General features: G+C 39.4%; 1 protein-coding gene across 4 annotated transcripts in view; it reads right to left on the reverse strand.

Annotated features, from left to right (window-relative positions):
- LOC109915981 (phospholysine phosphohistidine inorganic pyrophosphate phosphatase) overlaps positions 1–15,846 on the reverse strand; it is a 160,599-nt gene that overhangs the window by 20,033 nt on the left and 124,720 nt on the right. Inside the window, exon 7 of one of the 4 annotated variants that reach the window (XM_048608912.1) lies at positions 6,549–6,633. The exons of the other annotated variants lie outside the window; for them this stretch is intronic. Within the exon in view, the coding sequence (XP_048464869.1) occupies positions 6,549–6,633 (85 nt within the window). The remainder of the gene's footprint in view (positions 1–6,548; positions 6,634–15,846) is intronic. 4 annotated transcript variants of the gene reach the window in all.

Below are 15,846 nucleotides of genomic sequence, written 5' to 3' on the forward strand. Positions count from 1 at the left end.
GGATGACTATCAGAAAGCAGGCCTCAAACCAGCAGTAGAATGTAAGATGTGGAATTTTGACTATAAATCCTGTTCGAGAGTTCTATTGAAACCATTCTATGTCAACTTTCTCTTTTTTCCATTGTCGGATACTGTAGGCTTGATAGGCTTTAAAATCAGCAATCGTAGTTCTTAGCTGACTCGTCAATTAATCTTTCTACCAAAAAGATAGACAATTTCTTCTTTGGAGAAGTAGCAATTGTCAGATCATGCTTGGAATCACAAAGGGATCCTTAAGCTTCTGCTGCAGTTGGCTTGAAACCATCATTAAATCATGTACAGAAGTGTTGGATTCGTGCTCTAAAAAAAACAGCAGCTGTAGACAGCTGCAAAAGAAATGTTCCTGGGATTAAGCAGTGGAGTTGATAGCCCTGCATGTCATAGCAACTCTGTACAATAAGCATGAACTCATGTTCCTAATGCCCAGTACAGCTATACACAAGGAAGATGTACTGGGCATTAGCACAGATCATATCTTTTGTATGCTGGTTCAGCCTCTTTTACATATTTTTCTTCAATTCAGTATCAATTTTTGATTGTCTGATTATACTTCTGTGATGTAGCTTGGGATGTATTCTGCAAAGGTGCTACATAAATAAGGATAATTGCTATGGATTTAATGCCAGTTTTGCTTGCACTCTGATCACACTATGTGACTCTTTGCTCTCCCAACAAGCACTTCTACAACTGCCTCCAATTCCATGGTAACAATAAAATTCCATGGTAATTAATAAAACTCTAGTAATACTAACTATTATGCACAACACGGCTATTATTTGGTGCCAGATACTTTACTCCCAGCAGTATTTACTGGCTCAGTAGACTAGAAAACAGATTTATGTTATGGATAGAGCAGGAGTCAGCTTAGGGATGAGCAATTACAAAGCGAGTGCATTGGCGAGAATAACAATGGCGAGGCATGAAATTGCAATGGAAAACAGCTGCAGCTGGTCCTGTACAGGGGCTTTGGTTCCGATGGTTTATCAGGTGTGGCATCACGTATGAAATACCAACCATTATCTTCCTTTCAGATGCTGATGTAACTTCTTTGGATCTCTCGCACTTTAATTGTAGATTTTTTTTGCCCTTTTCTCAGCAAAGTGCATGTAGCAAAAGAAACAATGCGTTTTGGTAACTTACTTGGCAGGCAAAGTTTAGCTTGGTATTGGCTTGATCAATTCTGTCATGGCTCTCAAGGGATTAAAAGTCAACTTTGCTCATGGATGAATAAGTCAGATCACTGTGTTACAATAATTGTCAGTTTAGAAGGATTAAAGGAGTTTATGGAAAGAATCAAGCTATATAATACAAATACATATATTATCCTGTGTGATCTCTCCAAGTACATGAGCAAAATTTATCGCTTAATGTATCATTGAAATTCATGAAGTCCAAGTAATACACACGTTTGGAGGTATGACAAATTAGTCAGTCCATCTGGAACCTTTTAAGAAACTGCAACTTGTCCACTGTTGTATTAAGTTTGTTAGTAAGAGCAAAGCCAGAAAATCTTAGACTGAAAATTTTAAAAAATGTATTTAAAAATAATTTTCTATCAGAGGAAGAATCAGTTAAACTTACTAATTACTGAGGAAATGTGAAATTTATGGTATTATTCAATCACTCTGTCACCATTTAATCAATGCATTGGCAGTTAGAGCTTATATTTGGGCTAATTTAATTGAATGGCTTTTAAAAATAAAGAGGACACCTGTGGATGCACTGGACCAAAACAAGGCTGAGAATAACGTGAAAACAGGTTTATTTTCCAAATATGCTCTGGTCTTTACTCCAATGTGAAAGTTCTGTATAAGGAGATGAACAGAGTTCACCCAGGAGCACAATCTGAAGTCCTGACGACAAAATTATTCAGAATGGAAAGGATAAAACAAGAGTGTACAAAATACCTATAAATTGCGGTAAAATAAAATGGTTACCATTTGTTAACTCATTAAAGGCAAAATACTGCAGATACGTCAAAGTCATAGAACATAGAACAGTACAGCACAGTACAGGCCCTTCGGCCCACCATGTTGTGCCGAACTTTTACCCTAAACCTAAGGTCTATCTAACCTCCACCGCTACCTTATACTATCATCCATATGCCTATCTAATAGCCGCTTAAATGCCCCTAATGAGGACAACTCCACTACCCTCTCTGGCAATGCATTCCATGCCCCGACCACTCTCCGAGTAAAGAACCTACCTCTGAAGTCTCCCCGATATCTACCTCCTTTCACTTTAAAACTATGTCCCCTCGTAAAAGTTACCTCCACCCTAGGAAAAAGTCTCTGGCTGTCTATTCTATCTATACCTCTGATCATTTTGTACACCTCTATCAAGTCATCTCTCATCCTTCGTCGTTCTAAAGAGAAAAGCCCTAGCTCTCTCAATCTTTCCTCATAAGACCTTCCCTCCATTCCAGGCAACATCCTGGTAAATCTCCTCTGCACCTTTTCTAATGCTTCCACATCTTTCCTGTAATGAGGTGACCAGAACTGGACACAATACTCCAGATGTGGCCGAACCAGGCTTTTGTATAGCTGGAGCATACCTTCACAGTTCTTGAACTCAATCCCTCCATTAATGAAAGCTAACACACCATACGCCTTCTTAACAACTCTATCTACCTTGGTGGCAGCTCTCAGGGAACTGTGAACATGAACCCCAAGATCCCTCTGCTCCTCCACACTGCCAAGAATCTTTCCGTTAACCCTGTATTCTGCTTTCAAGTTTGTCCTTCCAAAATGAATCACTTCACACTTTTCAGGGTTAAACTCCATCTGCCACTTCTCAGCTCAGCTCTGCATTCTATCAATGTCCCTTTGTAACCTAGAACAGCCCTCTGCACTGTCCACAACGTGACCCACCTTCGTATCGTCCGCGAGCTTGCTAATCCACCCTTCCACTCCTTCAGCCAAATCATTTACAAAAATCACAAAGAGGACCCAGAACAGATTCTTGTGGTACACCACTCGTAACTGAGCACCATGTTGAATATTTTCCGTCCACTACCACCCTTTGTCTTCTAAGGGTCAGCCAATTCTGAATCCAATCTGCCACATTTCCCCCTATCCCATGCCTCCTTAACTTCTGCATGAGCCTACCATGGGGAACCTTATCAAATGCCTTACTTAAATATAAACATATAATCATATGGGATTCAAAGTGTTAACTTTGTCTCTCTCTACACAGATGCTGCCAGACCTGATGAGTTTCTCCAGCATTCTCTGTGTTTGTCAACCCTTTCGTAAAAATGTCAACGCTCCAGTTGTACAGACAACCAAAATCTACACTAGCTCACAGTTCAACTGGAATCAGAGAAAATGAAAGGATATTACAGGTGAAAGGCATTTATTTTTTAATGAAAGGGGATATTTTAATCAACCAGTTGTAGGGAGCTAAAAGAAGAACAAATTTGTGAGTCTCAGCATGTTAGAACTTGAAATCAGCACTATGTTAGCTCACAGACATGAAGTAATGTAAATTCATGGTGTTAACACACCCAACCAACAGATGACATCTGTGCTGAACACAACTGTTGCCCCCTTAATCTGGCTTGTCAGTTTAACATGCTCAGTCCAAACACTGCATTTCATTTTTAACTTTAGCCTAATGACTAATTTTGATCTCAAACTGCAATAGCTTGAAAATGTTCAAAGTATTGAACTTAGTAAGCAAGGATATGTTATCTCAAATTTAAAAAGACAGCTCAAATTGCAGCCCAACTTGATTAGCCTGCAAGGTCACTAGACCCTCTTATGAGTGTGTGGTATTTTTTGGGAAGTGGGAGGGAAAGAGAGGAAATTATAAATCATACATTATATTGAGGAATGATCTAAGGAGGTCTAGGCAGGGAACAGAAATGTCTTCTGAAGCCATCAAAATGTATTTCCATAACTTTTCTCAATAGCTGCAGAATAGGCTTAACACACTAAAGCTTCACAACCAAATGGATTAAAGTTTCTTTCAACAAAAAGGAACTGCAAAGATTTGGTACAGGCTGTGTAGCACAGTAGTTGAAACAGTCTACCAGGCCAGCTCTTCTGAAGAAGGTGAAGGGTTTGTTTTTACAGTAACTCCCAACAAAAAAAAATGAAGATTGATGACACTATTTTGGGGAAGTTGAATGATCTCACCAGGGATTAATTTGGGATGGGCAAGTCATGCTGAAGTAAACAAAGTAGAGTTCTATAAGGAACATGTTGAAAATACTACAAGGCCTGTTTTTCCAGGACCATTCTTTGTACTACTGTATTTTTTAGACAGTGCAGACGCTTATTAATTGATTGAATTCCTTAGAAGATGCTACTCATTAACATTTTTGTTTTAAAAAGAACTCAAATTTAAAACGAAATCATCTTTACAATGACTGAAGAGTCATCTAGACTTGAAACATTAACTTGCTCTCTCTGCATGGATCAAAAACAGAAGTTGCTGGAAACTCATCAGGTCTGGCAGCATCTGTGAAGAAAAAATCAGAGTTAACACTTCGGGTCCCGGGGAGAAAGCAGGACAATGGGATTGAGGAACTTATCAGCCATGATTGAATGGCGGAGCAGACTCGATGGGCTGAATGACCTAATTTCTGCTCCTGTGTCTTATGGTCTTATGGGTCCGTTCTGTTCTGAGGAAGGGTCACCGGACCCGAAACGTTAACTCTGATTTTTTCTTCACAGGCGCTGCCAGACTTGAGCTTCCAACAACTTCTGTTTTTGTTCCTGATTTACAGCATCCGCAGTTCCTTCAGTTTTTACACTCTCCATGGATGCTGTCTGACCTGCTGTGATCACCAGCGTTTGTTGTCTTCAGAACAGATTCTAGTATCTGCAGTAATGTGCTCGTACACCTTTACAATGAGATTCCTTTACATTACTGAGCGGATTCATTTATGTAACAGTGGATTCTTTACTCCTTCAGTGTAATTTTAATCTGTAATGCAGCCTTTTACAAATCCAAACAGCTCAAGTTTGCAATTAAGGTGCGTTAAAAAGCTTTATCTGTCTTTGCTGAACTCCTTTGAGTCAATAACCTATTTAATTTCCAAACAACAAATGCCACAATAGAGTGGCATACGATGATCTTTGTCCATTTATGCCAATATGTTTGCAGTTGTCATGAAAACTTTGGAATAATTGAAGAGGATTTACTACACAAAGTTATTGTGAAAGTAATATTGAGTGCTAATATGTGAGTAGATTAGCTAAAGAACCACCCTCACACAGATCACTAAAAACGGGGCATGAGGACAGTGGGCATTAACAAATGGCAACCGGTTTTGAAAGTGAACAATTTATAGATCGTATCCAGTTTGACTTCAACTGAACTAGAGATGCCTTCGAGTGTGATGTTATTGGATGGGGTCAGGGAGGCAGAAGAGGGTTTAACCCGAAGCTGAATCTGAAGACGGAGTATAGAATGGATACAGTTTAGTAGTTGATTTTACATTGGAAAAAAATGGCGACTTGACAGTAGACAGGACTCTAGACATCTTTACCAGAATAATTAGATCAATACAATATAAGAACAAAGGGCAGAAGTAGGTCATTCAGCTCGTTACACCATAGAACCATTAGATGTAGGTCCAGAAATAGGCCATTCGGTCCATCAATTCTGGTCTGCCATTCAATCATGGACGTTCTGAAAATTCTCCAATTCACTTTCCTCCTTTTCACCCAAAACCTTTCATTCTCTTATGAATTGAAAATCTGACTAAATACACCTAATGGCATAGCCACTACAGCCCCCTGCAGTAAAGAATTCCATTGAATCACTATCCTCTGAATTAAGAAATTCATCCTTGGTTCTGTCCTGACTGGGTAACCCTTTATTTAGGGATTGTGCCCTCTGGTCCTGGGCTCTTCACAGGAGAAAACAACCTCTCAACATTTACCTTGTCAAGCCTCCAAGACTCTTACATGTTTCAATAAACTCCATTCTTCTAAACTCCAATGAGTACAGGCCCAATCTTCTCAACCCTTCCTCATAAGAAAGTCAGTTCTTACCGAGAATCAACCTAGAGAAACTTCCCTGAACTGCAAGCATATCTTTTCTCAGATAATGGAGCCAACATTGACAACCACCAAAAATGGTCACAGTATTCCAGTTACAGTCTTGACAATTGTCTTGAATTGTTTTAGCAAAATGTCCCTAATTTTCTTCTCCATGCCCTTTGAAACAAAGGCCAACATTGCATTTGCCTTCCCTATTACCTGAACTTGTATGCTAGCTTTTTGTGTCTTATGCATAAGGACCTCCAAATCCTCTGTCATGCAGCTTTCGGCAGTTTTTCTCTCTCCATTTAAATAGTATTCAGCTTCTCTTTTCTTCCCAAAAGTGCATAACCTCACATTTTTCCACATTGTATTCCATTTGCCAGGTTTTTGCCCACTCACAACTTGTCCATATTGCTCCGTAGACTCCTTATGTAATCACTAGAGTCAAGGAGAGTCAGTCAGCCAATCCTCTATCTATGAGGATACTTTGCTCCTAACTCCATAGGTTCTTGCCTTGCATAGCAGCCTGTTGTGTGACACCTTGTCAAAGGCCTTCTGGAAATCCAAATTGATCACTGTAGGCAGGGTCAGTTGGCAGCTAGGAAGACAAACACAATGTTAACATTTATTTCATGAGGGCTACAGTGGAACAGCAAAGATGTACTGCTGAGGCTGTATAAGCCTCTGGTCAGATCACATTTGGGTCCCAGAGGACCGATACATGGCTAATGTAACACCCCTGTTTAAGAAGGGAGGTGGCAGAAGATGGGATGGGGCAGTTCCCACAAACTCAATAAACTTAACACCATCCAGCTTGACTGGCAACCGATCCACTAAATGAAACATTCACTCCCTTTATTATTGATGCACAGTAGTAGCAGTGTGTATCATCTGCAAGATGCACAGCAGAAATTCAGCAAAGCCTCTTTGACAGCATCTTCTAAATTTGTCACCTCTACAACATAGGAGAACAAGGGCAGCAGAAGCACTGAAGTGCTACAACCTGCAATTGCCACTCTAAGCCATCCTGACCTGAAACTATATCACTAGTCCTTCAGTGTTGCTGGGCCAAAATCCTTTTTTAAAACAGCTAAGTGGATGAAACTTCACCAGATGGGTGAATGCCCAGCTATGGCCCAGAGACCTTTTAAGTCTCCTTGACAACCATAAACAACTTTCCTAATAAGGTTAAAAGCAGGTTGTGACTATTTGTAGATGACTGGGTAGTTTACACATCAGGGAAAACTCGAGATCATATCAACTTCCTGCAAGATGATCTTTCGAAATTGCAAATGTGGCATCACTAATGAGAGATGGAATTCAACACCAAAAGATGCTATGCAGTGTGCATCATGGACAAAAAGGATCCACAAACAGATTGCTTTATTTCTATAATCAAATTCTTTAGCTAGTAGAAAGATATACAACCATACTTGGGGTTCATCTTAAAAACAATTTTCATTGGGAATTCCAGCTAATATCCAAAGTAAACAGGGTTCTTGGATTTCTGAGGAAGAATCTTTGGTATTGCAACAAAAATATCAGTGATGTAGCTTACCAAATGTCTGTTTGCCCTATTTTGGAGTATGCATGTTGAGCGTGGGATCCTTATATGGCAAGAAATATAAATAAGATTGGAATGATCCAAAGACATGCTGCTCAATTCTGCATGAATCTATCTGGGAAATACATCAGTGTCACATCTTTGATGAAAGATTTAGAATAGGCGTTACAACAGCAAAGAAGGGACAAAAACAGACTAATGTTTTATAAAATATAAAATGGATTAGTGGAAATTTTCCTTAGCAAATGACAAAACACAAAGTAGTCATCCACACAAACTACACAGACCATGCGTTCTAAAACTGTGTATCAGCAATCTTTCTTCTCAAGGGCAATCCCATAGTGCAACAAGCTGCCAAAGGAAATAATCACAGCCCCATCACTTAAAATCTTCAAAGATTACTTTCATTTATAAGTTTTCATTACCAGGACAATCATTGCAGCAGGTCTGAATTATCTACCCAAGCAGAAGCTCCCTCATTCACATTGTACTTTTGAACAAAATATTACGTGGAAAACAACTCTTTTGTAGAAGCTATAAAATCCTTTTGAAATGTGCCCTATTTACACTATTGTTGACATTTGAGAACAAATGTGGATTTTAAGATCATGCCCTTTTTTAAATTTGGTAACAAAATACAGGCTGTGTTTGTTGTTTGAAGGTTGCCAGCCCCTGCGCAAAAATTCACAGTTTCAGTGTTATCAGAGCTCCAGAAGTAAAATTCTTTATATTGGCAAATGTCATCAACAGCAGCAAAGCCATTTGTCTGTCATGCAACAACACCCTCAAAGTGCTGGGACAGAGTGGCTATTGTATGATCTAATTGCACGTCCTGACTGCAGCTTGACATCGATTGTATAGAGTTCCTGGATAGAGATCAAGATGATAACTTAGTTATTGCTTGGTCAATCATAGCCATTTTAGAAGTCACAAGATACCGGGTTATAGTCCAACAGGTTTGTTTGAAATCACAAGCTTTTGGAGCATAGCCCTTTTGTCAAGTGACTTCACCTGACAAAGTAGCAGCATTCCGAAAGCTTGTGATTTCAAATTAACTTGTTGGACTATAACTTGGTGCTTTTTGACTTCTGACTTTGTCTACCCCAGTCCAACACTGGTACCTTCACATCATAGCCATTTTATTAATACATGGAGCCCAATAAGAATACTATTCTTCTGTTAATGTTCTAATAATGCCTGATAGCATTTAATAAGAGAATCCAACTATTCAGATGTGTTAAATTGTTCAGATGTGGACAAGAGCAAATTGAAAACTACTGGTCTAAAGGGAAAAGTAATTCTAAGGTTTAAGTCATGTTTCAGATAGTTACTTCAACTGTGGATTGATTTTTCTCCTGATCACTGCTGAACTGTATATATTTCCTGCATCATTCAAGGATATTTTTTTCTGGCAACCTAAAAGTAATGGGTTTTTTTGAGGATCTGAGGAATCTCTTTCCCCACCAACCCATTTCATTTTAAAGAACAGTTCAGATTCCTGTGAACAATTGATTTGTTTTCAGGCCTCTGTGCACTGTCCGTGAGGTGAGTAAAGGATAACCTGAACTCCAATGTTTCCTTGTTCCTTGCTAAATAGTTAGGTTTTTACAATTTTTTTAAAACCTTTAAAATATTTGGAAGTTTAGTCACAGAATGGAAATGCAATTTTGATGAATTAATTCAGATTCTTTTGTTCAAAGAGGGTGGGAAGGTAAAATAAAAGTGGAGATAATGACCAGCCAGCCTAACATTGGTAGCGGGGAAAATTCTGTGCAAACAATTAACCCGTAAGAAAATGAACAGTTACTTTGAAAAATATGGGCCATTGAACAACAGCCTAAAGATAACAGATTGCTTAAAAAACAAAGTCATGGAGAAGGCTGATGAGGGCAAGGCAGTTAATGTATTACGGGACTTTCAAAAGACATTTGATAAAGTACCACATAATAGCATAATTAAAGACCACGCAATTATAGGAGCAGTGGCAATGTTGAACAAAATGGACAATGCAGTGTACTGGTGAAAGTCTGTTTTTTAGATTAGAATGAAATATGTAGTGGCGTCCTCGGGGTCCATACTAGGACTGTTAATCTTTTTGATATTCATTAATGACCTCAGCCCCAGTTACAGAGAGCATAATTTTATAGTCTGCAGATGACTCCAAGTTTAGAAATGTAGCAAACTTCAGGTGAACATAAACAGACTAGTGAAAAGGCCAGACACATGGCAGAACATTAAACACACAGAAGTGTAAAGTGTTTTGGTTTGAAAGGATATCAAGGAAAGGCAGTTGGTGTAATGTGAATGAGGATGCAGAATCAGATCTTGGATTTTATACAAAGCAATGGAAGTGGCAGCCGAAGTTGAGAAGGCTGTTACAAAGAGCATACATGAATCTTGACTTTATGGAAGCCGGGGAATACAAAACCAAAGCAATTATTGTAAACCTTAATAAAGCAGTGGGTAGAACCCAGCTAAAGTACTGTGACTATATCTGGGTGATACACTTCAGAGATAGTGTTAAGACTTTGGCAAAGAGAAGCTGGGATTGTTTTCCTTTGAGCAACAAAGAGGAGATTTAATAAAGGTGTTCAAAATGATGTACCGTAGAAAGGGAGAATCGCTTTCCACTGACAAGAATTTGATAGCCAGAGGAGAAAAAAGCTGGAGTGTGGAGGGGCACAGGAATAAGAATGAATAAAAATATTTTTACTCAGTGCGCTATGATAACATGCATAAAATGACTGTGAAAGCAAATTCTGAAGTCAGCCGAGAAAGGAAATTGGATGCATACTTAAAAGGAAACGTTTACAGGGTTGTGAACACGAACAATGGGACTTACTTGCAGCTCTTCCAGAGAAGTAGTATAGTCACAATGGGCCAAATACCCTCCCTCCATGTATCCTAAATGATCCTGCAACTTCGTTAATAGGCAAAATACAATTAGTGTCCAAACAGAGTAAAACAAATCTTCAAATTTCATTGCCATTCTTTAGGTTTGGACTTGAAGTAAAAAAGCATTGAAAAGGATGAAGCAATAAACATGATCAAAAGATTAATGTACTTGATTTGTTTTGTTTTATTCTGCAAGGTCTCACTGTATTTACAAGTGACTCTTAAACAGAGCTGAAGGGATGAAAGATAAGGGTGCGGTCTGCTAACTCAGTCTATAAAAGTAATGGATTAAAGAAAAAAACTCATGATTGGTGACTCATTGGCTCTGCTATTTATTGAAAGGCAGTGAGGAAACAAGAGTGGATAGTGGCATGGAGAAACCTGGCAAGTCCTAGGGATATTGATGTCTTGCCAAAGACAGGACATGTGCTGCTGTAAGAAAAGCAATGAGAGCATATGCAGTTTTTCAAGATTTTAACCTCCATCTCTACTACCCAGTGTGTGTGTGCGCGCGCGTGAGAGAGAGTGTGAGTGAGAGAGAGAGATTAGGTGAGAAAGAGAAATTCTAGGGTGAAAATGATGAGTAATACTGAGGCCACTGTCTTCTGAAATATTTTGCAATAAAGTTGAAGCATGACACATACAGAAAGGTGCTTGGTCTTCAGGATGTTGCAAAGCATCTCCATTCCAAATTTCCTTGTGTGGTTATCACACATTGTAAAAACAAGACAGCTCCTTTTTCTTTCTTGCTGCAGCATAGACTTTAACAAATTTGAAATAATTGCATAAAAATCTTCCAAATTTATTGTGCTAAATTTCAATGCACTGTCATTAAAGGAATACACTTAGAGCTCTTCCATAACAAGATTCAGTGAACAATGACAATAACATTAAAACCAGACAACTTTCAAATTCTGAATCAAGCACTGTTAAATTCATGATGCCATTAAATAAAAATTAAACAAAGCTACGCTGAAACCAAGGGTACGATATTTGTTATCTTAAAAAAAAAAGCACAATCCATCAGGGTACGATCCAAAACAGAACTACTATTTTATTTAGAATCCCAGATATCAGATCTCTGAACAAAGCTTGTGTTCTTTTACACTGATTTATTGATAGCAATCCATATGTCTAACACCGTATGTCTTTGCAAAAAGAGCCAATCTCATGAAGTCAGAAGCACAGCCTTGAATGCTCAAGTCACTCTTCATTAAATTAAATGGCTCATGGCCCAAAACTAGACCTGTAATGTTGATTACATGCATTTTAAGAATTAGAGTTATGACAGGGGAGGGGAAAAATGAAGATTTGGCTAAAACAAAAAGGGACAAATCTTCTCATTTGTCATTGTTAAGCTTTTCACTTTTAGGTGGAAATCTTCCAAAGATCAAATGCTTACAACCTCTAACCAGCTATAGGAAGGTATAATGCAAGAATTCTTGTTGAGTAGTTCGATGTTCTACATTCTACACAAAACCTCAAATTACATGCTAGTTGAAGTTGAATCTCTGACAAAGTTTAGGTATAAATGCAGCATTAATTGGGAACAGGGGCTTTGACAACAAACCTATCACAATTCAAAATATTCATTAAAGTCGATTTTAAGTTGCTATCTCTTTGGAATGGGAGTTAATTTCATTAATTCTCTTTTTCTATTGACATTTGTTCAATTTGATTTCACTGTTTCTCTTTCAGTATTTTCCTAGATATTCAGTGATTTTTCATTCGTCACGTGTTCCATTATTTCATTTGTTCTTTTTATTCCTTTCCTTTATTATTTAACTTGAGTGTTGCGGAGTTCATGATCTTGTCCTACTAACAGATATTTCTGAAACAGTCATGGTGGAACCTGTTTAAACTTCTCTCCTGCTGAGTAAAAGTATTCCAACTCTCCCTCCTGCAGAGGAGTGTACTGAGGACACAGGGTTGGTAAACTTGCCGTTTGCTATTATTCTACACTGTCACTCAGCTTGGACAGAACGGCTGCAGTTTTTGCGATGTGAGTGTTATTTCAACAAGAGGGATTAAGATTCCAGGTTCTATCAGTGTTAACTTCATCAGCGTATATTTAATGCCAAGCTAAATAACGTCAGTAGCCGATCAGCCATCTTCATCACTTGGACGATGGATGTACAACCAAAGGTCTTTGGCACAGCCAGTGGGTCACAACTGCATGGGTGCCCATACCTCCGATGTAAGGACATTTATCAGTGAGAAATGTCATTAACACTGACAACTGGGAGACAGTCACGACCTCTGGAGGTTGACCGTTTGGAAGGGTATTGGAAGAGATGTACAAAAACTCAACTGCCTGAGAAGAGGGCCCAAACAAAACAAAGGCCAATGAATTATGCACCCCATTAGCCTCCTGTCTTCCTCTGCAGCAAATGCAGTAGAGATGGTCGTGCCAGAGTGGGGCTCCCGAGTCACAGCAGATAATGTTTAACACAGAGCTGGCAACCCTTTGTATCATGAGAGGGAAGGCTGCCACATTAATGAATAATCTGATCAACATATGCACAAATCCATTCTGGGCTAGCTGCCAAAAAAAACGCGCAAGGGCATCCAACTGATGTTTCACCATTGCATTATCCACTCACTTGGAGAGCTCCTTCTCGCATTTGGTTTGGTTCTTTTCCTGCAAAGGGCGACTCCTGGCCAGTAGTGCTTGACATGGTGCACGGTTGTGGCACGCACTGCTGATAAGTGGTGCGCCATAGAGGTGTGATACAGAGCTAGTGATGCAAGTTGCAGAGAATAGTGTGAAACTTGGTCTCATGGAGAGAATCCTTCTGTGAAACTTGCCAAAACTGGCACATAGCTGATTGCTGGTAAAATTCAGCCCTTACAGTACCTTCCAAATAATGTTCCAACATACTGACCAAGACTAACTCTCCCTATATTATGCTAGCATCACATTACTATCCACGACACTTGCCATCTCCTCCAGGGAAAGGTAACAACCTACTCTGGTTGAATTGTTCTTACTATAATCTGAATCACACAGCATTATACTCTCTAACCACAGAGATCACAGAAGAATAGATCAAAAGATGAAACTGGAGTTTGCAACTATGGAATAAAGAATGTAAACATGTATTAGAAACCTGTGGTATTGATAAGATGATTAGTGTTTTTCACATCTGGGTTTCATTCATTATTGCAAAGACCAGTTTAGATTTGTAAGATCAGCATTCAATGTTTGACTCTGCCAGTTACACTGCATTGCTTTAATCTTTCTTCAGATTCTTCTTCAGAACTGATTGTGGCGAGGAAAAAGTTGGCATATATGCTGGAGAAGGGGTGGGGGCGATGGGGAAGAAGTAAACAATAGATGGAGATGAAGCCCAAAGAGAGAAAACACAACTGGGCAGACAAAGGAGTGGGTAAAAATCAGTATGGGAAAATGGATAGGTGCTAATGGAGATCATTAATGGCTTTCAATGGGTAGTTTGTGATAGCAGCCCATATGAAGACAAGGCTTGCTGCATGGGGGCTGGGGTAAGGACATGGAAGAAAGTGCTTAGGCCCTAAAATTATTGAACTTAATGTTGAATCCAGAGGGTTGCAGGGTTCCCAAGTGGGAAACGAATTGTTATTCTTCCAGCTCGCCCTGTGCTTTACAGGAGCACTGCAGCAAGCCTGAGACAGAGATGTTCGCCAGTGAACAGGATGGTACGTTAAAATGGCAGGCACCCAGAAGCTCAGGATCATTTTTGCGGAAAGACCGTGGGTGTTCTGCAAAGTGGTTATCCAGTCTGTGCTTCATCTCCCCAATGTAGACTTGATCACTTTACAAACTAAGTAGCTCATAACAACAACTCTGGGGAAGCAAATGAAAAACACAAGAAAACAGGAAGCCTGCAGTCAATTTCATGAAAAATCTCTTGATATTTCAATAGAAGACGAGTTCCAGTAAACATTGATTACTTCTGCTAGAAGACTAACCCCATCCCCTCCTTCAAATTCCCATTTTGTTTAGATCTATAGAAAGCAGAGTAATCTTCTCAAGTCTATCATCATCATCCATCACACCAATCCTAAATGTAACTTCTGCTTCATTTCTACAATAATTCTACTTGCAGATATTCTACACATTTGTACATATGGCCTACTCTTTTGTGTGCATGTTTTTTCAACTGTTCTGAATGTGGCTTCAGCTTCACTTTCCTGTCTACCCTCATAACACTGAATTTCCTTGTCAATCAAGAATCTAACTCAGACTTGAACATATACAATGACACATCCTCCCTTGCTCTTTGAAGCAAATTTCATAGACTTATGGCTATCCAAGACACAAAAAACATTCTTAATGATCACCTTTAATGCGATACCCCTTAGTTGTAAACTGTGTCACCTAGTTCCAATAACTCCAATATACTTCTCCTCCTATAAGGAGAAACATTCTCTCAACATCACCCTGTCAAGCCCCATTAGGCTCATATATAATACATTAAGATCACCATTCTTCTTCTGAGCTCTGATTGGTGTAGGCCCAACAACAAAATGATTACGGTGCATGAGGAAGCTATTCAGTTTACTGTGTCTGCCACCTGTTCAATTGTTTCTCATAAGATAACCCCTTCATCCCAGGAATGAGCTATTGAACTGCTTCTAATGCAATTTTTATCCTTTCTTAATTAGCAAGATCAAAATTGCACTCAGTATTCCTGGTGTGATCTCACTTAGGCCTTGTACAGTTCTATATTCCATTTCTCTCATTATCAACGCCAGCATTCTGTTTGCCTTCCTAATCACTTGCTGTATCTGCTGAACAGCTTTCTGTTATTCATGTACCAGGACACTAAGTTCCTTCCATACCAGAGTTTTGCAGTTTCTCTCCATTTAAATAATGTTTTGCTTTGAGTCTTTTTGCCAAAGTAGATAAGTTCACATTTTCCCACATTATACTCCATCTGTGAGGTTTTTGCCAACTCACTTTATCTGTCTATAATTCCCTGTACACTCTATATCATCTTGACAATCTTTTTGCCTACCTATCTTTGAATCTTTCATAAATTTTGTGACCATACATTCATCTAACCGCTCCAATCCCAACCTCACCATAAAACCCGCGGACAAAGGGGGCGCAGTTGTAGTATGGCGCACTGACCTCTACATTGCCGAGGCCAGACGCCAACTCTCCGACACCACCTCCTACCGCCCCCTTGATCATGACCCCACCCCTGAGCACCAAACCATCATCTCCCAAACCATCCACAACCTCATCACCTCAGGTGACCTCCCATCCACGGCCTCCAACCTCATCGTTCCCCAACCTCGCACTGCCCGCTTCTATCTCCTTCCCAAAATCCACAAACCTGAATGCCCTGGTCGACCCATTGTCTC

The sequence above is a fragment of the Rhincodon typus genome, chromosome 20 (genome assembly GCF_021869965.1).
Source record: "Rhincodon typus isolate 14 chromosome 20, sRhiTyp1.1, whole genome shotgun sequence".
NCBI classification, from domain to species: domain Eukaryota; kingdom Metazoa; phylum Chordata; class Chondrichthyes; order Orectolobiformes; family Rhincodontidae; genus Rhincodon; species Rhincodon typus.